The 25,488-nt window shown below is 47.4% G+C and overlaps 2 gene segments (V, D, J or C); both read left to right on the top strand.

The window, feature by feature from the left end:
- The window catches only part of LOC149120180 (Ig heavy chain V-A1 region BS-5-like), a 480,385-nt gene that overhangs the window by 184,053 nt on the left and 270,844 nt on the right, over positions 1 to 25,488 (top strand).
- LOC149120190 (Ig heavy chain V region MOPC 21-like) lies at positions 31 to 24,401 on the top strand. The segment is given in 6 exon segments: positions 31 to 76; positions 176 to 480; positions 11,718 to 11,751; positions 18,197 to 18,249; positions 23,488 to 23,746; positions 24,397 to 24,401. Coding segments are annotated over 6 exon segments (702 nt in total).

Below are 25,488 nucleotides of genomic sequence, written 5' to 3'. Positions count from 1 at the left end.
CAGTGATCACACTCAACACAGACGCTCACCATGGAGACTGGGCTGCGCTGGCTTCTCCTGGTCACTGTGCTCAAAGGTAATGATGGAGAACGTGGGGCACTGAGTCTGGGAGAGGACGTGAGTGAGAGACACAGAGAGTGTGACAGTGTCCTGACCAGGACGTCTGTGTTTGCAGGTGTCCAGTGTCAGGAGCAGCTGAAGGAGTCCGGGGGTCGCCTGGTCACGCCTGGAGGAATCCTGACACTCACCTGCACAGCCTCTGGATCCGACATCAGTAGCTATGGAGTGAACTGGGTCCGCCAGGCTCCAGGGAAGGGGCTGGAGTGGATCAGATACATTTATGCTGGTAGTGGTAGCACATGGTACGCGAGCTGGGCGAAAGGCCGATTCACCATCTCCAAAACCTCGAGCACGGTGGATCTGAAAATGACCAGTCTGACAGCCTCGGACACGGCCACCTATTTCTGTGCCAGAGACACAGTGAGGGGCCCTCACACTGAGCCAAGACACAAACCTCCCTGCAGGGGCGCGCGGCTCCACCAGGGGGCGCACAAGACGCACTGAGCTCAGATTCTGGTCCTGCACAGGCGCAGAGGGAGATGAAGCCCTGGTTTCCTCTCAGGGAACTGGGATTTCCTCTCCTGTAACAGTTTTGAGGGAAGAATTCTACTTATATGATTCTGTCCCTCCCAACTTCAATGACGGGGAGAAAGTCTGATGTAAAAGGAAGAAGTCCTAAATGAACAATTTGGTTCATGGACAGCGACTGTTGCTCACCAGGGTCAGAGATGTGGGAATATTGAGGACACTATTGAATCTCTTCCAACCTGACTCCGGACAGCACCCTCAGGGAACTGAAAGCTTTGGACAGTTTCAGTTTTCCCTCATAACCAGGGACAGCCGAGACAGGGCCATTGATCTGTTAAACAGCAACTATTCCACTCATCTCTCTCCTGCCACAACCAGCAAGTGTGCACTGAACCAACCTTTGACTTTACGTGTGGGTGATTCACACTCACTTTCTGCAGACTTTAACCCAACCTGCATTTCCCCTTAATCCTGGAACAGTCTGTGGTCCCTGTGTGAACGTCACAGCACTCAGGGATGTACTTGCAGCTCAGCTGTGTCTCAGGCTGGGCTTCTGCAGGCACCTGGGAAGCCTACAGGGACTTCCTTATCCTCTAGGTCCTGGGACACTCCTGTGGGCTCCCTGCCTGAACTCAGGAGGGAAATGCCCTGGACATCAGCAGTCAAGGTCATAACTGAATGGAAAGTGTTGGGTGTGCACTTCCAGCTGATCTGGTTCTGCTCCAGTGTCGTGGGACCCCCTGCACCTGCTGTGGTTCAGCAGAGCAGAAAGTGGGACACACAGTGGCTGTGCACTCTGGGGCTGGAGTCCACATCACAGGGAGCTGTGTCTGTGGCTCCAGCATGATGACCAGTGTCCTAAGGCTGGATCACAGCGGCAGGAAGAGCCAGTCCCAGAGACCATGTGTCCAGTGTCCTGCTCTTCACTCCATGTCATGCTGACTGGAGTTATCACTCCACTTTAGTCTTTCATCTATTTAGAGAGGGAGACATCCATGCTGCATATCACAGTGCTGGATGGAGCCCATTTACACGCTTTCCCATACTTGTACTGACAATGCACCCTGGAAGACAGGAGATGATGGATCTGTTATGAGGCCCCATCTCCAAGGTGGGAACACTGATGCAGTTCCATGCTCCTGGGTTCCAGCTGCCAAGCCTTGAGTGCACTGCCTTCATTTATCATCTGCATAAAACATTGGCAAACACAACACCAGTATTCAGAGATCTGAATCTTCATGATTTCCCATTTTGGCCATTTCATTATCATAAATGTTTAATAAATATTTAATATAAAATATGAAGTACAATGATGTGTTGAATAAATGAATCTATACTGAATGGAATAATGAAGTCAGACTTATTGACATGTTTATCACAAAACCTACATTTTTCCTGGTAGAATATCTTTTGTCTAATGTCTTGGAATTCTGCAGACACTGTATTCCCTTCACTGTTGTCACCATGCTGTACAGTAGATCCCTCAATGTGTGGATCCTGTGGGACTGAAACTCTGACCTTGCTCCATCGTCTCCTCTGTTCCTCCCAAGCACAGACGTTGGTCTTCACCATTGAATTTCTGGCTTGTTAGTTCATCCTTTTTATCCCATGTACGTAGCATCACATATTATTTGGCTTCTTGGCCTGGATATTTTAGCAGAGTGTACTTACCCTGACATATTATCCTTGGATATTATTCTCCAGGATCATCCATGTTATCCAAGATACCAGAATTTCTTCCTCTTTACTGCCTTATAAACTTACTGTTAAAATATAACTCTGTCCATTTGTCCCATTATCCATCCTTCTTCAACGCTAATTTCACTGGATTATATGTGTGACCTCTTGAGAATGATGCTGCTTTAATTGAACATGGGACTGCAGAGCTGTTTGCCACAGTGACTGCACATCCCGTGGTCTCCTCCCTGGCATTTCATATTCCTTCTACCAGGAATGGTGTTGGAGGATTCTGTGATAATTCTATTTCTCAGCTTCTGTTGTTTTCCATGAAAGCTTTCCTAATTTACCTGACTCCAGCCTTTACCAGGTTATCTTCTCTCTCTTCCTACACAACATGTGTCAGCTCTGGTATGTCTGATAATACAAAGTCTAACAAAGAGATGGGATATCTCATTGTTTCTCCAACATGTACGTTCATGATGATCCCAGATTTAAAGCTTCTTGTACATTTGCCTTTACATATTTTCTTTAAAAAATTACACATATACTTTCACCTCTTTTAAAACTTGCATTTGTCCAAAAAGAAAAAGAGACAGAGACTGACAACAGTGATCTACTGAATCCTGGAGCACTTCCCAGATGCCCATAAAAGCTGGCATTTGGTAAGACCATAGCCAGGTGCATGGAACTCAGTCCAGGTCTCACACATGGGATAAACTCAGACTTCTCCTACTGCCTCCCAGAGTGCACATTGGCAGGAATCTGAAATTGTGACCTAAACTGGGACATAAACCTAAGCATCCTGATGTGGGAGGCAGGAATCCCACAGGCTAACTTCAATACTTCTCCTGTCACCCACGTTGTCAGTCACTGCATTTGAACAATTGATTGCTTCCCCTGTGATTCAGTTCCATGAGTTCATTCAACATTTGGATCATGGCTCCTAACCATATATATAGTTATCTTTCATTTATTTTAAAAATCTATCTATTTGATTTGAAAGGCAGTGCTATGGCAAGAGAGGAAGAGACCAACAGAGGGAGAGAGAAGCTTCCATCCACTGGTTTCCTTCCTGAATGGCTGCAAAGGCTGGGCAAGGGCAAGACTGTAGCCAGGAGCCTGGAACTTCCTCCAGTTTCCCACGAGGCTTGAAGGGGACACACACTTGAGTCATCATTGACAGAGTTCCCTGGTCCATGAGCAGGGAGCTGGATTTGAAGTGCAGCAAGCAGGGTCTGAAGCCATGCTGCTGAGTGATGCTGCATAGGGATGGCAGCTTAACCTGTGGGGCCAAATGTTGGACAACCCATGTGTGACCTGAAAATGCTTTCTCCCCATCTGTGGTTGTCTTTGGTTCTTCGATCACTCCCTTTGTTACACAGGAGCTCTGTAGTTGGGTCCATATTCTTTTGCCTATTTTTGCTTGGTTGCCTGTACTTTGGAGATTATCAAAATACCATTGCCCAAACCAATGTCAGCTTGCTTTTGTCCAGTGTTTTCTTCTAGAACCGTACTGTCTCAGGTCTTGCCTGTAAGGCATTCCTCAAGTTCACTCTGTTCTAATCTGCTGTGAGATGACCACATAACTGAATTATTTTCAGGTGCATTCAAGTGTCCCCAACCCCAGGTAACGACAGGAAACCCATCCCCATCCTGTGCTTTTGTCACCGTGCATTCTCAGAACTCACATTCTCAGAACGTGTTCCTTTATTTCTAGGTTCTGTTCTGCCCCAGGGCTCTGGGTGTCTACATTATCCCAGCACCAGGCCTGATTTCAGCTCAGATGTGATGACACCTCCTGCTTTGCTATTTTTCCTCAAGAGGATTCAGCCAACATTAACCCTGTTTTTTCATAATACTTCTTGAACTTGCTTCCTGGTCCTGTGAAGAATGTCAGGCTGTTTCACAGGAAATGCATTGAATCTGCAAATCACATTGTAGCTTGGCTATTTTAACAAGGTCATTCCCTCAAATCCATGACTACATCATTCCAATTTACAGGGAATCTTCAGATTCCTTTTCACTTTTTAAATTATTATATATTATGGAAGTAAGAAGCAAGAGCCCTATGTTACACCTTACATGAAAATCCATGCAAGATAGATTAAAGATTAATCTATGACCATACACCATCCAGTTATTAGAGAACATTTAGGAAACCCTGCAAGACACTGGCACAGGAGTAGAATTTTTGGAAAAGACCTGAGACATAGGCAGTCAAAGACAAAATTAATAAATGGGATTATATCAAATTGAGAAGTCTCTGTATGGCAAAAGAAACACCCAGGTAATTGAGAGGTATCTGAGAGAATGTGCAAAATATTTGAAGCTATGCCACTGATAGGGATTAATAACCAGAATCTACAAAGAGATTAAGAAATCCCAAACAACAAAAACAACTGAGTTAAGAGATGGGCCAATAACTCAGACATTTTTCAAAAGAGGAAGTCCAAATGGCCAACAGACACATGAAAATGTTCTGGATCACTAGCCATCAGGGCAAAGCCATCCATCATGCAGTACCCCATAGGGAGGTGTATGGAGCAAAAAGGTTTCTTGAGCTCACAGCTGTAGAGGCTGGAAGTCCAGGATCAGTGAGAATGTTGTGTCATCAGGCATCATAACATTGTGAACATGGATGGGAGTGACCCCATCCCCACACAGGACGTCAGACTAGACCAGGGCTCACTCTAGCAGCACTGTGCTCTGTGCAGAAGCTGGGGACCCAGGAGATCTACTGTGATCTCCTCCATAGCAGATGCCCCAGAAGTGAACAATCTATTTCTGTAAACATCCAGACCGTGCATCCCCTGCCAGTGCTATCACGTTGGGGCCATGCTCAGTACTGATGCTGTGAGGACAAACCACACCCACCCCACAGGCTGCCCCCAGCATTCCGTGTGGCCCTGATAGGTGCACTGGAGACCTCAGCTTCCTCCATGAGGCCCTGACGTTGAATCCACTCATGGCGTGGAGTCCTCACTGGATGCACTCCCCAGAGACGATGCCATTCCACGTCTCCCAGGCACCTGTGCTAGTTTTACTCAGTGGTGGTCAGTGTGGAGGATGCAAGGGGGCAAGGAGACCTGATCAGACCTCCTGACTCAGTGCTCTCCTGCAGGCACTGGGGCCCTAGCAGTGTGGACCTTCCCCCTGTCATTACCTTCCTGCACAGCAGAGCCCACACCTCCACCAGTTCCTCTCCCTCCTGCTGCTGGACCCTGTCCCCGACTGTCACTTCCCCATGTGTCATGCTTCTCCTCCCCAGTCCTCAGCTTTGGGGGTGGAGCCATCCCCTGAAGATGCAGACTTCTGTGTCTTGGGGGATCAGTGCTGGAACAGTGTCTGGGGTGGACTGTGCTCACGTACATTTTCTACAGGATTTCACCAGGACATGGGTCATGATGGTTTCCTCCTGCAGGTGAATCACTTTCTTACTCAGTGGACACAGAGGAGCAGGGTCTGGGGTATTGAGGCTGAGGATGCTGTTCCTGCAGAGCTGTGAGCAGAGCCAGCACTGCTTGGTGTGCGTGTGTGGTCTCTCCAACTGAGCAGCTGAAGGCTGCATGTTAGGTGGAACTTACCCTTCATACTTGATGCACAGAGCCTCCCATCATGCATGTGGGGACCTCACCACCCAGTGATCCCATTGAGAGGGGCTCTAGGGAGGGGACAAGGCCATGAGGGTTGCTGCCTGCATTGAAGGGAATACAACCCTTAGAAAGATCCTTCAGGCCGGCGCCGCAGCTCACTAGGCCTATCCTCCGCCTGCTGCACCGGCACTCCGGGTTCTAGTCCCAGTTATGGCACCGGATTCTGTCCATGTTGCTCCTCTTCCAGTCCAGCTCTCTGCTGTGGCCCGGGAAGGCAGTGGACGATGGCCCAAGTGCTTGGGCCCTGCACCCTCATGGGAGACCAGGAAGAAGCACCTGGCTTCCGGCTTCGAATTGGCACAGCGCGCCGGCCATGGCCCACCAGTAGAGGCGGCCATTTGGGGGATAAACCAATGGAAGGAAGACCTTTCTCTCTGTCTCTCTCTCTTTAACTCTGCCTTTCCAAAAAAAAAGAGACCCTTCAATAACTTAAGTTTTAAATTTGAGTTATCACACATGAATCAGAAAGGAGAACAAGAGAAAGAGAGATGTTCCAACACTGTGCTTTCCCAAATGTTGCTGTGGCCAGGTCTGCTTCCCAGCCTAGCCTGGTCTCAGTTCAACAATCAGGTGCATCCACTAGAGTGACAGCACCCAAAAATCCTCCCATAAACTTCTGGGTCCTGGGGCTACAGGAGCAGGAATCTGGTACTGGGACCCACAGCTACATATGAGACCCTGGCACTTCCCTGGGGGATGTGCGCATCTTAAACAGTGCAACTTTCAATTTATTATTTCCATGAAATGTGATGACACAGTTAAGACTAATGTACTGCATATTTGTGCAAAATATCATTTTCTTACTCTGCTTTACTCTCAGTTTCATTCTTTTAAGATTTTCAGATATTTTGGTTAAAAACTAAGAAAAACGCATTCACTTGGGCCCCACAGAACCCGAAAAATCAGGGCCACCGACTTCTGCCACAAAACCTGCATGTTGCACAGGGCTGAACTGGATGAATCTGTTGTGAAGGAGCCCAAAGGGTTTCAGGCCTTAAAGTTACGGGAGGAGGTGGGCCGGGGCTGGGTGACACAGGGGCAGTGGGCAGCACCGTGGGATGTGATATTTGCTCTTGGCGTAGTTGTGATGAGGAGTGAGAGAGGCACAGCTGAGTCGCACTCACCACAGGCACACTTTCAACATGTGGGGCTGCCTCTGTATCTATCACAGCTCAACAGCATTGCTCATGGAAGCAAAATTGCCCAGCAAAGAAATGTGAAGAGCAGACAGGCAGACACTGGCAAGTGGAACACCACACTCAGATGCACCTGCGTGGAACCTGGTCCCCTGTGCATCTCTCTGTCAAAAATGGAATCCAGCAAAAGTGCTCCTTGTTCTGCTGCTGGCAGTGAGTTCTGCAGACCTCACCAGGAAGCCCCAGTGAGTGCTGAGTGTGGACTGGGGCAGAGCTGAGTCCTGTGGTGAGGGACACGGATCAAGGTGCTGGGATTCCTCTTACCACACTGGAGCTGGGGACACATCCACACTGTACTGATGATTTCTCCTGTAATGTTGAATGGACCAAGACCTACGGGAACCTATGAAAACATGTTGTAGGTCCACTCACATAAAAGGACCAGACAGGGTTCAGTGTGCAATGAGAGCACACAATTCATCACTCATCCCATAAGTGTGCACTGACAGACTGCCCAGGGACACTCTCATCAGTCTGGGCACAGTCTTGTCTGAGGCGTCTGACCCCATGCCTGCTATATAGCAGCAGCACACGAAAATAGGGCCTCCCTCTGCCCATGAAAACCAGCCCAGCCCTCACCCTGCAGCTCTGGCACAGGAGCTCCAGCCCCAGGACTCCCAGGTGTCCACTCAGTGAGCGCACTCAACACAGACACTCACCATGGAGACTGGGCTGCGCTGGCTTCTCCTGGTCGCTGTGCTCAAAGGTAATGATGGAGAACGTGGGGCACTGAGTCTGGGAGAGGACGTGAGTGAGAGACACAGAGAGTGTGAGTGACAGTGTCCTGACCAGGATGTCTGTGTTTGCAGGTTCCAGTGTCAGGAACAGCTGGAGGAATCCTGGGCAGGCCAAGTCCTGCCTGGGGATCCCTGACACTCACATGCACAGTCTCTGGATTCTCCCTCAGTAGCTATGCAATGATCTGGGTCCGCCAGGCTCCAGGGGAGGGGCTGGAATGGATCGGAATCATTTACACTGGTGGTAGCGCATACTACGCGAGCTGGGTCGATTCACCATCTTCAAAATCTCGAGCACGGTGGATCTGAAAATGACCAGTCTGACAGCCTCGAACACGGCCACCTATTTCTGTGCCAGAGACACAGCAAGGGGCCTCAGGCTGAGCTCAGACACAAACCTCCCTGCAGGGACGCAGGGCTCCACCAGGGAGCGCACAAGACTCACTGAGCGCAGATTCTGGTCCTGCACAGGCACAGAGGGAGATGAAGCCCTGGTTTCCTGTAGGGATGGGGTTTCCTCTCCTGTAACAGTTTTGAGGGAAGAATTCTTCTTTTATGATTCTGTACCTGCTACTGAATTCCTGACATAGAGAAGTTTGATGTGACAGGAGAAGTCCTATATGAACCAATTCAGGTTCAGTGGTCTCCAGGATCAGAGATGTAGGTCTATCTGGGTACAACGTGAGTGTTGTCCACTCTGAGTCAGGACAACGCTCTCAGGGCACTGCCGACTTTAGGACAATTTTCGTTTTCCCTTTCGACCAGGACAGCTGAGGCAGGGTTCTTGGTCTTTATAAATCAGCTATTTAAGTACCTCTTGCCTGTCAAAAGGAACAAGTGTGCTGAACTGAACCAACTTTGACGCTACATGTGGGTGATCCACACTCACTTTCAATAGACTTTATGCTCGATTTCTATTTCCGTTTAACATGAACAGTCTGTGGTCCCTGTGTGAACGTCACAGCACTCAGGAATGTACTTGCCGCTCAGCTGTGTCTCAGGCTGGGCTTCTGCAGGCACCTGGGAAGCCTACAGGGACTTCCTCATCCTCTAGGTCCTGGGACCCTCCTGGGGGCTCCCTGCCTGAACTCAGGAGGGAAGTGCACTGGACATCAGCAGTCAAGGTCATCACTGAATGGAAAGTGTTGGGTGTGCACGTCCATCTGATCTGGTTCTGCTCCAGTGTCGTGGGACCCCCTGCACCTGCTGTGGATCAGGGAGATCAGAAAGTGGGACACACAGTGGCTGTGCACTCTGGGGCTGGAGTCCACATCACAGAGTGTTGTGTCTGTGGATCCAGTATGATGCCCAGTGTCCTGAGGCTCAACCACAGCTGCAGGAAGAGCCAGTCTTAGACCATTTGTCCAGAGTCCCTGCTCTTCACTCAGTAGCTATGCTGATGTCATCAATAACCCATTGTAGTTTTTCATCAATTTTAGAGTAGTAGAGACACCCAGGCTTCATATCAAATTGCTGCACTGAATCTATTTACAAAATTTCCCACACTTGTAATGAATAATAAACCTGGAAGACAGTAGATGATGGATCTGTTAGGAGGCCCCATCTCCAAGGTTGGAACACTGATGCAGTTCCATGCTCCTGGGTTCCAGCTGCCAAGCCTTGAGTGCACTGCCTTTATTTATCATCTCCATAAAACATTGGCCAACACAACACCAGTATTCAGAGATCTGAATCTTCATATTTGGACATTTTTCTCTTTTGATTTTCATAAATGTTTGATAAATAATATTTGATTATGGACATAAGAGGTACAATGATATCTGTTGAAAAAATGAATGTGTATTAATGGAATTATGAAGTCATTCTTATTGACATGCTCATCACAATCCCACTTGTTTCCAGGTATAGTATCATTTTTCTCCTGCTTGGAATTCTGTGGACACAATATTCTCTTAACTGCTGTCACCATGCGATACAGATCATTCAAAGTGTGGATCTGTCAGACTGAAACTCTGACCTTGCTCCAGCGTCTCCTCTGTTCCGCCCTCACTCAGACTTTGGTCTTCACCATTGTATCCTGCCTCTGTGAGTTCATCCTTTTGATCCCACGTAACTAGCATCACGTATTATTTGTCTTCTTGTAAGGATGGTGAGCAGAGTATACTTATCCTGACCTATTATCCTTGGACATTATTCTCCAGGATGATCCAAGTTGTCCAAAATACAAAATTCCCTCCACTTTACTGCCATATAAACTTCTTGTTAAAATACAACTTTGTCCATTTCCTCAATTATTGATTTCCTTATTCAATGAAAATTTCATTGGATTATTGTGTGAACTCTTGTGAATGACCCTGCATTAACTCAACGTGGAACTGCAGAGGTGTTTTCCACAGTGACTGCAGATCAGTGGACCCCTCCCTGGGATTTCATATTCCTTCTAATAGGCAATGCTGTTTGAAGATCTTGTGATAATTCTATTTCCCAGTTTTTCATGCTTTTCCATAATGTTTTTTCCTATTTACCTGACTCCAGCCTTGGACCAAGGTTGACATCTCTTTCTCTCCTCCTTCATGAGGCTTGTAGGTCTGATATCTCTGATAATACTAATTCTAACAGGAGGAATGGCATGTCTCACTGTGCTTCTAACATGGACATGCATGATGTTTGCCTTTACATATGCACTTTGAAAATCTGAAGATACTATTTCATTTATTTTAAAATTTGTATTTACATATTTTCCATAAACAAAAAGAGACTGAGACTGACAGTGATCTTCTAACTCCTGGGTCACTTCCCCGATGGCTACAAAAGCTTCAGCTGGGTGAGGCAACAGCCTGGTGCTTGGAATTCTGTCCAGGGCTCCACGTGGGAGTACTTGGAACATCACCCACGGCTTCCCAGAGGGGCTTAGGCAGGAATCTGACACTGGAACCAAACTAGGACACAGCACTAAGCATCCTGACACGGGAGGCAGGAATCCCACAGGCTAACTCCAGTGCTGCTCCTGTCACCACCTTATCATCACTGCTTTTAAAGAATTGATTTCTTCCCTTGGGATTCAGTTGCTTGAGATCATTCAACATTAGGAAATAGGCTCCTAATCATATGTATAACTAATCTTTCAATGTTTAAAAAAACCTATTTTTTATTTGAAAGTCAGTGTTATAGCAAGAGAGGAAGAGACCAACAGAGGGAGAGAGAAGCTTCCATCCACTGGTTCACTTCCTATATGGCAGCAAAGGTGAGGTTGGGCAAGCCTAACGCCAAGAGCCTGGAACTTTCTCCAGTTTCCCACATGGCTTGAAGGGGACACACACTTGAGTCATCGTTGACAGAGTTCCCAGGTCTGGATCCCAGCAGGGAGCTGGATTTGAAGTAGAGCAAGCAGAATCTGAACCCATGCTCCTGAGTGATGCATGCCACAAGTCGGCCCCTCTCGGCTATGATCTGAAAATACTTTCTCCCCATCGGTGATCATATCCTTGTTCTTCAATCTTTCTCTTTGTTACTCAGAATCTGTAGTTGGATCCATTATTCTTTGTCTATGTATCCTGGTTGCCTGTACTTTGGAGATTATCAAACTATCATTGCCCAAACCAATGGGAACTTGCTTTTGTCCTGTGTTTTCCTCTAGAACTTTACAGTCTCGGGTCTTTCCTTTAAGAGTTTCATCCTATTCACTCTTTTTGGGATACTGGTGTGAGATGACAGCATGATGAATTATTTTAGGTGCACTCAAGTTTCCCCAACACCATGAAATTCCGCACTCAGTTTCCTGAAACATTTCAGATGACCTCATTGCATGAACTCATGGGAAGCACAGGTGGACATTTGTATTCAAGGAATAATCTGTTTGGAAAGTGTGTGGTGTGGACTTACACGTTCTGTTTCTGCTCCAGTGTGGTGGAATCCCCTACACTGTGATGTTTCAGGGTAAGCAGAGGGGGACAGTCCAGGGCCCTGACTCCGGGGCCAGAGTCCCCATCCCTGGGATCTGGGTGCCAGGGGCTGCCACACGCTGACCACCTGGTGAGCTGAATCAGTGCTGCGTGATGAGCCAGCCCTGGACCATCTGTCCAGAGACCCCACTCCTCCCTCCCTGGCTCCCCCTGGCTGTCCTCATCAGTACTTCATCCTTACCAAGAGAAAATAACTCCTCTTCTGTCAAGTTCATACTCGTCCAGGGGAAACCAAGTTCCTGCAGCCAGAAATGCCCAGTGCAGCGATCCCCTGTGTTTTACAGGATATTTTCTGCTGAATTGCAATTGATCTGCCATGAACAGTTCTTACAGAAACTGCAGCCAGTCACTCACCTCATGCAGCAATGTGTGTTCTGAGTGACTCCCATCTAAATCCAGAGACACAAAAATTCCTACTAAATTAAAACAGTTGTCACATCTCTGCCTTTTCTGAGAGAAGATTGACAAACAGAAAGTGTTTCTATTTAGCTGGGGACAGTTTTCATGCATTTGCCTAGAGAATTCATTGACACAATCCACCATCTGACACAGTGAATTCCATTGTTATGTGAGAACACCCCATATCTACAGTACTAGAAAATGTGAAATTTAATTTGTCAGATATCTACAGTCACAAGAAATTGCCCCACCAAGAGAATTCACTCAAATTATAACTGACAGAAACATATTCCATTTGTTTGAACACCATGACATAGTCTCCCACCAGGTGCTGATGGGCTGTCAGTTGTATAAGACGCTGTGTCCCCAGGGTGACAAATGGCAGGACTGCACCATGGTGAGAAGAGGGAGGTTCTGTTCTGGGCAGCAGGACTGGGGTCTCTGATGACTGTGTTTTCAAGGAGTTGGCAGGTGGGCCTTGGTGGTCCATGAAGAAACGGCTTGTGAAACCAGTTGGACACAGGGAGATTGGGGGGTAAAGTAAACAGCACAGAGAGAGGTTTCCATGGACTTGATCTGAGTGAAGACAGGGGCTCTTCTAAAATGACTCAGCTTCACACATGGGAGGGGAGGAATTTCAGAGGGCAGTGGTGGGGCAGTTGTGCCAGCCGGACTCAACAGATAACCTCTCACATGTCGATGAACTCACAGCCCTCGTGACTGCATTAGTACCAGGAATGATTGCAACACCACGTAATTTTCTTCTTAGAATAAAACCACAGACAGACACAAGACAAGTCAACAGAAAATTGTCCCTTCAAAATAGATTTCGTAGATGTTAAACTGACGAATAGTACCTGAATCTGTATGTGAGGTATAAGGAATGGTGTTGATGTGGATTTATTTCATCAGGAATTCTAGAGTCAAACGAACTCACAAGTCCTTCCCTAGCAACACCACCATTCTTTGTGATCGAATGACAAATGCCTACTCCTGCAGGAACTGGAAAGAACACAATAAAGCTTTATAACTATTGTCCCCGTGCTGTGCAGTAGATCTCTCCATGTGCCTTTCTGGTCACAGAAAAATTCTCTGTGCTTGCAGGAACGTGGTCCCTTTTCTTCTCTACTCCCAGACTCGGGTATCTGCATTGTACTTCCTGCCTCTGTGATTCACTTTCGTGCATTCCATATATAATTAAGATCATCAGGGCCGGTGCTGTGGTGAAGTGGGTAAAGCCTCTGCCTTCAGTGCTGGCATCCCATATGGACGCCAGTTGGAGTCCTGGCTGTTCCACTTCCAATCCAGCTCTCTGCTGTGGCCTGGGTAGGCAGTAGAAGATGGCTGACATCTTCAGCTCCTGTAATCCCATGGGAAACCCAGAGGAGGCACCTGGCTCCTAGATTCAGATCGATGCGGCTCCGACCACATTACCGACTAGAGAGAGAGCCAGTGGATGGAGGACTTCTCTCTCTTTCTCACTACCTCTCCTTCTTTCTCTGAATAATTCTGAATCAAAAAAATTAAATAAAGCCTTATAAAATGAGAAAACTCACATGGTATGAACCCACATTTAAAAAAAGAAAAACAAAAATAATTAACCTTAAATGAATCCACTTGTACTCTTTCATCAGTTTAAAAGTGGACAGCAGGAATTAGGACACAATTAGCTAAGTCCCCACTACAGACACCCCTGTTCCCATATGACTGCTGCTTCAGTTCATCCACACGGCTTCCCACCATTTGATGATAAAGCATCATGGGAAACTGTACCTGATGCTACAAGCAAATGAGCTCCTACCACTGACGTAGGAAACACAGACTTTTGCTCTAGGATTCAGGAAGACCAACTCCTAGAAGTTGTAGGCATTTGGTATTGTTGAGCTGTCAATCCAAAGGCAAAAATCTCCCATTGTCAATTCACTGTCCATCTCTACATTTCTGTTTCCCTCACCAATTCTCTCTCTGTCACTGTTCCAATGTCATTAGCATAGTTAATAATGAAGCAAAGGTTATTTTAAAATGAAGGACATGATATTGCCAACAATGGACATTAAGGGCACACACATATTGTAATGAAATGAAGTCGTTGCCTACAACTGGTAAAACAACAACGAGAAAAAAAAAATTCATATGATCTGAATCCTATCATAGCCATCACCCTACACCCCCAGGACACCACATCTGCACTAGGGCCTGTCCTGTCTGAGGCATCTGAACCCATGCCAGCTATCTAGGGGCAGCACATGTAAAAAGGGCCTCCCTCTGCCCATGAAAACCAGCCCAGCCCTCACCCTGCAGCTCTGGCACAGGAGCTCCAGCCCCAGCACTCCCAGGTGTCCACTCAGTGATCGCACTCAACACAGACGCTCACCATGAAGACTGGGCTGCGCTGGCTTCTCCTGGTCGCTGTGCTCAAAGGTAATTATGGAGAACACGGGGCATTGAGTCTGGGAGAGAACATGAGTGAGAGACCCAAAAGTGTGAGTGACAGCTTCCTGACCAGGACGTCTGTGTTTGCAGGTGTCCAGTGTCAGGAGCAGCTGGTGGAGTCCCAGGGAGGCCTGGTCACGCCTGGGGAATCCCTGAAACTCATCTGGAAAGCCTCTGGATTCACCATCAGTAGCAGCTACTGGATGTGCTGGGTCCGCCAGGCTCCAGGGAAGGGGCTGGAGTGGATCGGATGCATTTATACTGGTGATGGTAGCACATACTACGCGATCTGGGTGAATGGCCGATTCTCCATCTCCAGAGAGAACACCCAGAACACGGTGTCTCTGCAAATGAACAGTCTGACAGCTGCGACACGACCCTGTATTACTGTGCAAGACAGCTGAGCCCAGACAGAAACCTCCCTGCAGGGGCGCGTGTCTCCACCAGGGGGCGCACAAGACTCACTGAGCGCAGATTCTGGTCATGCACAGGTGCAGAGTGGGATGAAGCCCTGGTTTCCTGTCAGGGAATTGGGGTTTCCTCTCCTGTAACAGTTTTGAGGGAAGAATTCTTCTTTTATGATTCTGACCCTGCTACTGATTCTCTGACGTGGAGAAGTTTGATGTGACAGGAGAAGTCCTAAATGAACGAATCCAGGCTCAGCGGTCTCCAGGATCACCAGGATCAGAGATGTGGGACGATCTGGGTACAACGTGAGTGTTGTCCAGTCTGACAGGACAACGTTCTCAGGGCAGTGCCAATATTTGCTTAACTGCTGTCACCATGCTGTACAGTAGATCCCTCAACATGTGGATCCTGTGGGACTGAAACTCTGACCTTGCTCCAACGTCTCCTCTGTTCCATGCGCTTTTCTTCCATTATTGATTCCTTCTTCCATGAAAATTTCACTGGATTATATGTGTGAACACTCGCGAACGACGCTGCTTTACTTGCACATGGAACTGCAGTTGTAGTTTCTATAGAGACTGTGAATCCCATGCACATCTCCCTGGGATTTCACATTCCTGCTACCCAAAATGCTGTTTGAAGATCCTGTGATAACTGTATGTCTCAGTTTTTGATGACTTTCCATAATGGATTTACTAATTTACCTGACTCCAGCCTTGTGCAACCAGAGTGGTCATCTCTCTTCCTTCACAAGAATTGTCAGCTCTGGCTTGTCTGGTAATACTCATTCTAACATGAAGGATGGGACATCTCATTGTGCTTCTAAAATGTACATACATGATGATCTGAGATTTATGGCATTTTACATGTTTGCTTTTATATCATTTCTTAAATTTTATAGATGTAATATACATTTAAAAATTCATAGATTTTGTTTTAAAATTTGTATGTACGTTTTTATCTAAAACCACAAAGACTGAGACTGACAGTGATCATCTAACTCCTGGTCACTTCCCAGGTGGCTACAAATGCGTCAGCTGGAACAGGTGACAGCCAGGTACTTAGAATTCATTCCAGGTCTCCAACGTGGGAGTTCTTGGAACTTCACCTACGGCCTCCCAGAGTGGGCTTAGGCAGGAATCTGAAACTGGAACAAAACTAGGACACAGCACTCAGCATCCTGATGCGGGAGCAGCAATCCCTTTGCTAACTCCAGTGCTGCTCCTGTCACCACCTTGTCAGTAACTGCATTTAAACAATTGATGTCTTCCCTTGGGATTCAGTTTTCTGTGCTTATTCAACATATGCATATAAGCTCCTAATGATATATAAAATTAATTTTCCATTTATTTTAATATCTATTTATTTAGTTTGAAAGGCAGTGTGATAGCAAGAGAGGAAGAGACCAAGATGGAGAGAGAATCTTCCTTCCACAGGTTTCCTTCCTGAATGGCTGCAAAGGCTGGGATGGCTGAGCCTGAAGCCAGGAGCCTGGAACTTCCCCCAGTTTCCCCCAGAGCTGGAAGGGGACAAACACTTGGGTCATGGTAGACAGTGATCTCCATTGCACTCCCTACCTCTGTGAGTTCAAGCTTGTGGACTGCATATATAACCAATGTCAAATACTATGTGTCCACGTGTACCTGCATTATTTCTGTTAGCATATTATGCTCAAGGCTGACCTAAGATTTCTTAATGACAGAACAATCTCCTTCTTAACACTGAATAATATTCCATGTCAAATGTAACAGACTGCATTCACCGTTTTATGCACATTTCGCTTTATTGTAGACTGAACTATTGTGAACACAGCTGCATTACCTGAACCCAGGACTGTGGGTGAATTGTGACACAGTGACTTCATACCCAGTGCTTGAGCTGAACTCAGAGCATGATTACTAGACACAGGGAAGAGGGGGAACAGCAGACGGCTGCTACCAGACACAAAGCACCACTCAAAGCAAGGAATAATTCTGCCCCCACCACAGTGGGCTGACTCAGTTCACTACAACCCACGACATGTTCCACAAATAAGCAGTACTGAGGACACCCGGTCTCCCAACACAAAGTGATGGAACGGAGGTAGAAATGTGAATGCCAGTGAGTTGATCTGTGCCCATTTCTACAACACACAGATTCCAATAGCACACTACACACCACTAACATGCACAGTGTTCTGAGTTAATGAACAGTTTTAAAATAAGGTAATGGATGAATAAGGAAACAAGACATAGTATCCTTAAATGAATCCACTTGCAGTCTTTCATCTGTGTAAATATGGGCGGCAGGCATTAGGACAAAAATGGCAAAGTCTCCACTAGGGACACCCGTGTTCCCATCAGAGTGCTTCTTGAGCCCAGCCACACGGCTTCCCACACTTTTTCCTGATAACACATTGTGGTAAACTACAGATGATGCTATAGCGATAGAGCCCCTACAACCAACAAAGGAAACACGGACGCAGTTCTGGGCTCCAGGTTTTAGAAAGGCTAACTCCTAGATGTTGTAGGCATTTGGGGAGTTTGGGGCTGTCAATCCAAAGGCAGAAATCTCCCATTTTCATCTTTGCTGTCCATCACTACGCTTGTGTTTCTCTCACCCCTTCTCTCTATCACTATTCCAATGTCTTTCATATAGATGATAGAGAGGTTAATAGACGATATGAAACAATTGTTATTTGAAAAATGAAGGACATGATATTGCTTACACTGGATATTAAGGGTACACACATATTAAAAGGAAACAAGGTCATTGCCTTCAACTGTTATAAAAAAGCAATAAAAAATAAAAATTCATATGATCCAAATCCTATCATACCCTACACCCACAGGACATGTACATCTGCCTGGGCCCTGTCCTGTCTGTGACGTCTACTCCAGGGCTGGCTATATAGGAGCAGACATGCAAATAGGGCCTCCCTCTGCCCATGAAAACCAGCCCAGCCCTCACCCTGCAGCTCTGGCACAGGAGCTCCAGCCCCAGCACTCCCAGGTGTCCACTCAGTGATCGCACTCAACACAGACGCTCACCATGGAGACTGGGCTGCGCTGGCTTCTCCTGGTCGCTGTGCTCAAAGGTAATGATGGAGAACGCGGGGCACTGAGTCTGGGAGAGGACGTGAGTGAGAGACACAGAGAGTGTGAGTGACAGCTTCCTGACCATGTCGTCTGTGTTTGCAGGTGTCCAGTGTCAGCAGCTGGAGCAGTCCGGAGGAGGAGCCGAAGGAGGCCTGGTCAAGCCTGGGGGATCCCTGGAACTCTGCTGCAAAGCCTCTGGATTCTCCCTCAGTAGCAGCTACTGGATATGCTGGGTCCGCCAGGCTCCAGGGAAGGGGCTGGAGTGGATCGGATGCATTTATGCTGGTAGTAGTGGTAGCACTTACTACGCGAGCTGGGTGAATGGCCGATTCACTCTCTCCAGAGACATCGACCAGAGCACAGGTTGCCTACAACTGAACAGTCTGACAGCCGCGGACACGGCCATGTATTACTGTGCGAGAGACACAGTGAGGGGCCCTAGGGCTGAACCCAGACACAAACCTCCGTGCAGGGGCGCGCGGCTCCACCAGGGGGCGCAGAAGACGTACCGAGAGCACATTCTGGTCTTGAGCAGGTGCAGGAAGAGATGAAGCCCTGGTTTCCTGTCAGGGAATTGGGGTTTCCTCTCCGGTAGCCGTTTTCAGGAATTAATTCTACTCTTGTTGTTCTGACCCTGCCGATGACTTCAGTGACGGTGATAAAGTTTGATGTGAAAGGAAGGAGTCGTTAATGAACAAATTCAGTTCATAAACAAGGACAGCAGTCACCAGGATCAGCGATCCTGGGAATCTGAGGACCCTGGTGATTCTTTTCCAACCTGACTCAGGACAGCGCCCTAGGGCAGTGCCGATTTTAGGACAATTTTAGTTTTCCCTTTAGAACCAGGGACAGTAGAGCTAGGGTTTCTGTTCTGGTAAACCTCAACTACCTAAGTCATCCCTCTCCTCCCATTAAAATGAGCATGTGTACCGAACTGAACCTACATTTTTTTTAATCTGTGGGTGATCCATATTTCTACAGATTGTGCCCACACCGCCATTTTCTTTTTATTCCTAAAACATTTAATTGTTCCTGTGTGAATGTCACAGCACTCAGGAATGCATTTGCTGCTCAGCTGTGTCTCAGGCTGGGCTTCTGCAGGCACCTGGGAAGCCTACAGGGACTTCCTCATCCTCTAGGTCCTGGGACCCTCCTGGGGGGGGCTCCCTGCCTGAACTCAGGAGGAAAATGCACTGGACATCAGCAGTCAAGGTCATAACTGAATGGAAAGTGCTAGGTGTGCACTTCCAGCTGATCTGGTTTTGCTCCAGTGTCGTGAGACCCCCTGCACCTGCTGTGGTTCAGGGAGAGCAGAAAGTGGGACACACAGTGGCTGTGCACTCTGGAGCTGGAGTCCACATCACGGGGAGCTGTGTCTGTGCCTCCAGCATGATGCCCAGTGTCCTGAGGCTGGATCACAGCTGCAGGAAGAGCCAGTCTCAGAGACCATTTGTCCAGAGTCCCTGCTCTTCTCTCCATGTCATGCTCACTGGCATCATCAATGCATTTGGAATCTTTCCTCAGTATTATATAGGGAAACACCCAAGCTGCATACAGAGTGCTAGATGGAGCCCATTTGCACGCTTTCTCAGACTAGTAACTGACAGTGCACCCTGGAAGACAGTAGATGATGGATCTGTTATGAGGCCCCATCACCAAGGTGGGAACACTGATGCAGTTCCATGCTCCTGGGTTCCAGCTGCCAAGCCTTGAGTACACTGCCTTTATTTATCATCTCCAAAAACGTTGGCTAACATGGCTAACACAACACCAGTATTCAGAGATCTGAATCTATCTGTTTGGTAAATAATACCTGAACATAGAGATATGAGGTACCATGATATGTGCTGACAAAATGAATGTATATTGTGAGAAATAATGTTCTCAGATTTAGTGACATGTTCATCACTAAATGGACATTATTTTCATGATAGAGTGTCAGTTGTCTCCCGTTTTGGAATTCTGTAGACACAGTATTCTCTTAACTGCTGTTACCATGCTGTACAGTAGACCACACAACATGCGGATCCTGTCGGACTAAACATCTGTCCATGCTCCAGCATCATCTCTGTTTCTACCATGTTCAGACTTTGGTCTTTACCATTGTGCTTCCTGCCTCTGTGAGTTCATCCTTTTTATCCCACGTAGCTAGCATCACCTATTATTATCTTCTTGGCCTGGATGGTTAGCAGTTAGTTAATTAGTTAGGTAGCTAGCTAGTTAGAGTGTACTTATCCTGACACATTATCCTTGGACATTATTCTCCAGGATCTTACAAGTTTCCAAGATATCAGATTTTCCTCCTGTTTACTGCCATATAAATGTCCTGTTAAAATATAACTTTGTCCACTTGTCCCTTTATCCATTCCTTCTTCACTTCACTGTAAATTTCACTGGTTTATATGTGTGAACTCTTTTTTTTTTTGACAGGCAGAGTGGACAGTGAGAGAGAGAGAGAGAGAGAAAGGTCTTCCTTTGCCATTGGTTCACCCTCCAATGGCCGCCGCGGCCAGCGCACTGCGCTCATCCGATGGCAGGAGCCAGGTGCTTATCCTGGTCTACCATGGGATGCAGGGCCCAAGTACTTGGGCCATCTTCCACTGCACTCCCTGGCCACAGCAGAGGGCTGGCTTGGAAGGGGGCAACCGGGACAGAATCTGGTGCCCCGACCGGGACTAGAACCCGGTTTGCCAGCGGCGCAAGGCGGAGGATTAGCCTAGTGAACCGCGGAGCCGGCTATGTGTGTGAACTCTTGCAAGTGATTCTGCCTTAACTGAACATGGGACTGCAGATTTCATTCCCATAGTGACTGCACATCTTGTGGACACCTCACTGGGATTTCATATTCCTTCTACCCAGGAATGGTGTTTGAGGATCCTGTGATAATTCTATTTCTCAGCCTCTGATGTTTTCCATGAAAGCTTTACTAACTTACTTGACTCCAGCCTTGAACCAGGTTATCATCTCTCTCTTCCTGCACAAGATTTGTTAGATCTGGTATGTCTGAAAACACTCAGTCTAACAGAAGGGATGGGATGTCTCATTGTTTCTCCAACATAAACATGAATGAAGATTCCATATTTAAAGCATTTTTACATGGTTGCCTTTATATATTTTCTTTAAAAAATTACAGATATACTTTTACATCTTGTCAAATTTGTATTTGGGTATTTGTCCAAAAAGACAGAGACAGAGACTGACAGACAGTGATCTACTGAATCCTGATAACTTCCCAGATGCCCATAAAAGCTGAGTTGGGTCAGACCATAGCCAGGCGCATGGAACTCAGTCCAGGTCTCACACATGGGATAAACTCAGACTTCTCGTACTGCCTCCCAGAGTGCACATTGACAGGAATCTGAAATTGGACCCAAACTAGGACACAACACTCAGCATCTTCATGCAGGAGCAGGAATCCCACATGCTAACTCCAGTGCGGCTCCTGTCACCACCTTGTCAGTCACTGCATTTAAACAATTGGTTTCTTCCCTTGGGATTCAGTGGCTTGAGTTCATTCAACATTTGGAAATAGGCTCCTAACCATATGTATAATTAATCTTTCATTTATTTTAAATGTGTATTTAGTTTATTTGAAAGACTGTGTAATAGAGAGAGAGGAACACAAAAGGAGCTGAAGAGAGAATCTTCCATCACTGTTTTTTTTTTTTTTTCCTGAATGGCTGCAAAGGCTGGGATGGCTGAGCCTGAAGCCAGGAGCCTGGAACTTCCTCCAGTTTCCCACAAGGCTGGAAGGCAACAAACACTTGGGTCATGGTAGACAGTGATCACCATTGTGCTTCCTCCCTCTGTGAGTTCAAGCTTGTGGACTGCATATATAACTAATGTCACATACTATGTGTCCACATGTACCGGGAATATTTCTGTTAGCATATTATGCTCCAGGCTGACCAATGATTTTGTAATGACAGAAAAACCCCTTTCTTAATACTGAATAATATTCCATATCCAAATGTGAAAGAATCCAGTCACTGTTCTATGCACACTTGCTTTATTGTAGACTGAACTATTGGGAACAAAGCTGCAACCTGAAGCCAGCACTGCGGGTGAATTGTGACACAGTGACTTCATACCCAGTGCTTGACCTGAACTCAGAGTTATGATTACTAGACACAGGGAAGAGGGGGGAAAAGAGGACGACTGCTACCAGGACACAAGGCACCACTCAAAGGGAGGAATAATTATGTAGACACCACAGTGGGCTGACTCAGTTCACTACAACCCATGATAGGTTCCACGAATAACTAGAACTGACGTCTCCAGGCCTCCGAACAGAGTGATGGAAAAGAAGGTGGAAATGTGAATGACATTCAGTTGATCTGTGCCCACTTCTACAACACACAGATTCCAATAGCACACTACACCCCACTACCATGTACAGTGTTCTGTGTTCAGGAACAGTTTTAAACTAAGGCAATGAATGAATAAGGGAACAAAACATAGTTAACCTTTAAAAGTCCACTTGCAGTCCTTCATCTGTTTAAATATGGGTGGCAGGCATTAGGACAAAATTGGCTAAGTCCCCACTAGGGTCACCCATGTTCCCATGAGAGAACTGACTGAGCCCAGCCACACGGCTTCCCACACTTTTTTCCTGATAATGCATCATGGGAAACTGTAGATGACGCTAAGAGCAAATGAGCCCCTACCACAGACCTGGGAAACACAGACACAGTTTTGGGCTCCAGGTTTTAGAAAGGCTAAGTCCTAGATGTTGTAGGCACTTGGGATGTTTGGGGCTGTCAACACAAAGGCAGAAATTTACCATTGTCATCTTTCTGTCCATCTATACATTTCGGTTTCTCTCCCACCTTCTCTCTCTGTCACTGTTCCAATGTCATTCAAATAGTTAATAGTGATCTAATGGTTATTTGAAAAATGAATGACATGATATTGCTAACACTGGATAGTAAATGTACACACATAATAAAATGAAGGAAGGTAATTACCTTCCACAGTTAATGTAAAATTTCACTTGATCTGAATCCAAATATAGATATCATACTATTCTCCCAGGACACCCACTTCTGCCCTGGGCCCTGTCCTGTCTGAGGCATCTGACCCAATGACTGGTTAAATAGCAGCAGCACATGCAAATAGGGCCTCCCCCTGCCCATGAAAACCTGCCCAGCCCTCACCTGCAGCTCTGGCACAGGAGCTCCAGCCCCAGGACTCCCAGGTGTCCACTCAGTGAGCACACTCAACACAGACGCTCACCATGGAGACTGGGCTGCGCTGGCTTCTCCTGGTCGCTGTGCTCAAAGGTAATGATGGAGAACGCGGGGCACTGAGTCTGGCAGAGGACGTGAGTGAGAGACACAGAGAGGGTGAGTGACAGTGTGCTGACCAGGACATCTGTGTTTGCTGGTGTCCAGTGTCAGGAGCAGCTGTTGGAGTCCGGAGGAGGCCTGGTCAAGCCTGTGAGATCCCTGAAACTCTCCTGCAAACCCTCTGGATTCACCTTCAGTAGCAACTACTACATGTGCTGGGTCTGCCAGGCTCCAGGGAAGGGGCTGGAGTGGATCGGGTACATTTATCCTGATTATGGTAGCACAGACTACGCGAGCTGGGTGAATGGCCGATTCACCATCTCCAGCGACAACGCCCAGAACACTGTGGATCTGCAAATGACCGGTCTGACAGCCGCGGACAGGGCCACCTATTTCTGTGCCAGAGACACAGTGAGGGGCCCTCAGGCTGAGCCCAGACACAAACCTCCCTGCAGGGGCGCGAGGCTAAACCAGGGGGCGCACAATACGCACTGAGCAGACTCAGACCCAGGACCAGATGCAGTGGGAGGTGAATCGCTGGCTCCAGTCCGGAAATTGGGGTTTGCTGTAGTCGTTTCCTACGTTCCAATTCTCTATGGATGATTCTGTCCCTAACACCGATCACTGAGCAGAAGTTTTGGTATCATGGTAAGACGTCACATGAAGAAAATGGAGTCGTTTCTGGAGGAATGAATGACATCTCTGGGGCCCCAGCATCTGAGACATGAGGGAGCTCTGGGCACCCGGGGAGGCTTTTCCAGCCCGAGTCACGGAAGAGCTCTCCGTGGAATTCTCTGATGACGTCATCTGGGACCCTGCTGAGAGCCCAGGGGCAGTGTAGAGCCGGTCAGGGGCTATGGATGCTGCAGTGTTTCACATCCATGCCCTCCCCTCCTGCACAGCTGGGGCCCTGAGGGGTGAGCTGACCTGTGGTCCTGTTCCCTGGGGCTCCCGTGTGCATTCTCTACAGCTGTACCCTCATCTCCCTTTCACTTCTTCACCCTGAACTCACAGGTTGAGGTCCACGTGCTCCAAACCCCAGGTCAGGGATTAACCTGCAGCTCAGGGGTGGCTCAGGCTGTGGCTCTGAGAAATTCTGCTTGCTCTTCCTCACTCACGTCTCCTGGGATCCCCGGACCTGCTCTCATTTGCAAGCAGAGGTGGCCGTTGGTAATGCAAGGGCTCAGACTCATGGAAAACACTGGGTGTGGAGAGGTCTTGTTCCCCACACTCTGCTGGCCTTGTCTCCATCTCAGGGAGACCAGCAGGTGGGACAGCCCAGTGAAGTCTGCACTAGAGTCCAGGTGGTTCTGGACTGTGTCCCTGTGAGCCCACCAATGATCCAACCCTGGAGCTGCATCCCTGCTGCATGAAGGGCCTGCCCCAGAGACTGTGTGTCCAGAGGCCCCGACTCCTTCCTCCAGGGACTGCCCGCTCTTGTTCTCAGCTGTGCTCCTCCTTCTGTGGAAGCAAAATTGTCCTTGCATCTCTCAACTTTATCATCATCAGGAATGAGCTAATTTTCTGCTCTTCACCAGGATAACTTCATCATCCCCATATGTTTACAAAATGTCTCCTACAAAAATGCAATTGTTCTCTCGTGTAGGTTATTTCAGAACCTGAAGCAATTCTCTCAGCTGTTGTAGAAATGACTATTTCTGAGTGGCTCCATCTAATTCTGGAGACATAAGTGAGTCTTTGTTTCAGGTGGTAGTAGAGGAGTGGCTAGTGTGTGGCTCTTCTGTTTTGTTCCTTTTCTTGGTTCTATAATGCCGTTCCCATGCAGCAGGGGAGACATGGATTCCTGACAGGAAGAGGGCTTCCTCGTAGAGATCAGTTCTTGGGGGATTCCATCACCACTACTTCCACAGCTTGGCCACGTAGTCAGTGGTGCATCCAGGAAAACTCCCTGGTGAAGCCCATCTCTATCGGGAGATTCTTGTAGAAAATGAGCAGGACAGACACAGGCTAGGGAAATCTCTTCCTTGGATATGAGATGATGGAAGAAAGGGTCTGTCCCATGAATGATTCACATTACACATAAAGAGGTAGGTAGAGTGTAACAGACAAAGAGACAGAGAGTGCGCACTTCTATCCACTGGTTTG

The sequence above is a fragment of the Oryctolagus cuniculus genome, chromosome 20 (genome assembly GCF_051225735.1).
Source record: "Oryctolagus cuniculus isolate XC-2025 breed Fujian yellow rabbit chromosome 20, ASM5122573v1, whole genome shotgun sequence".
Lineage (NCBI taxonomy): Eukaryota > Metazoa > Chordata > Mammalia > Lagomorpha > Leporidae > Oryctolagus > Oryctolagus cuniculus.
The sequence above is the reverse complement of the archived record's forward strand: the minus strand, read 5'-3'. Positions and strand labels throughout refer to the sequence as shown.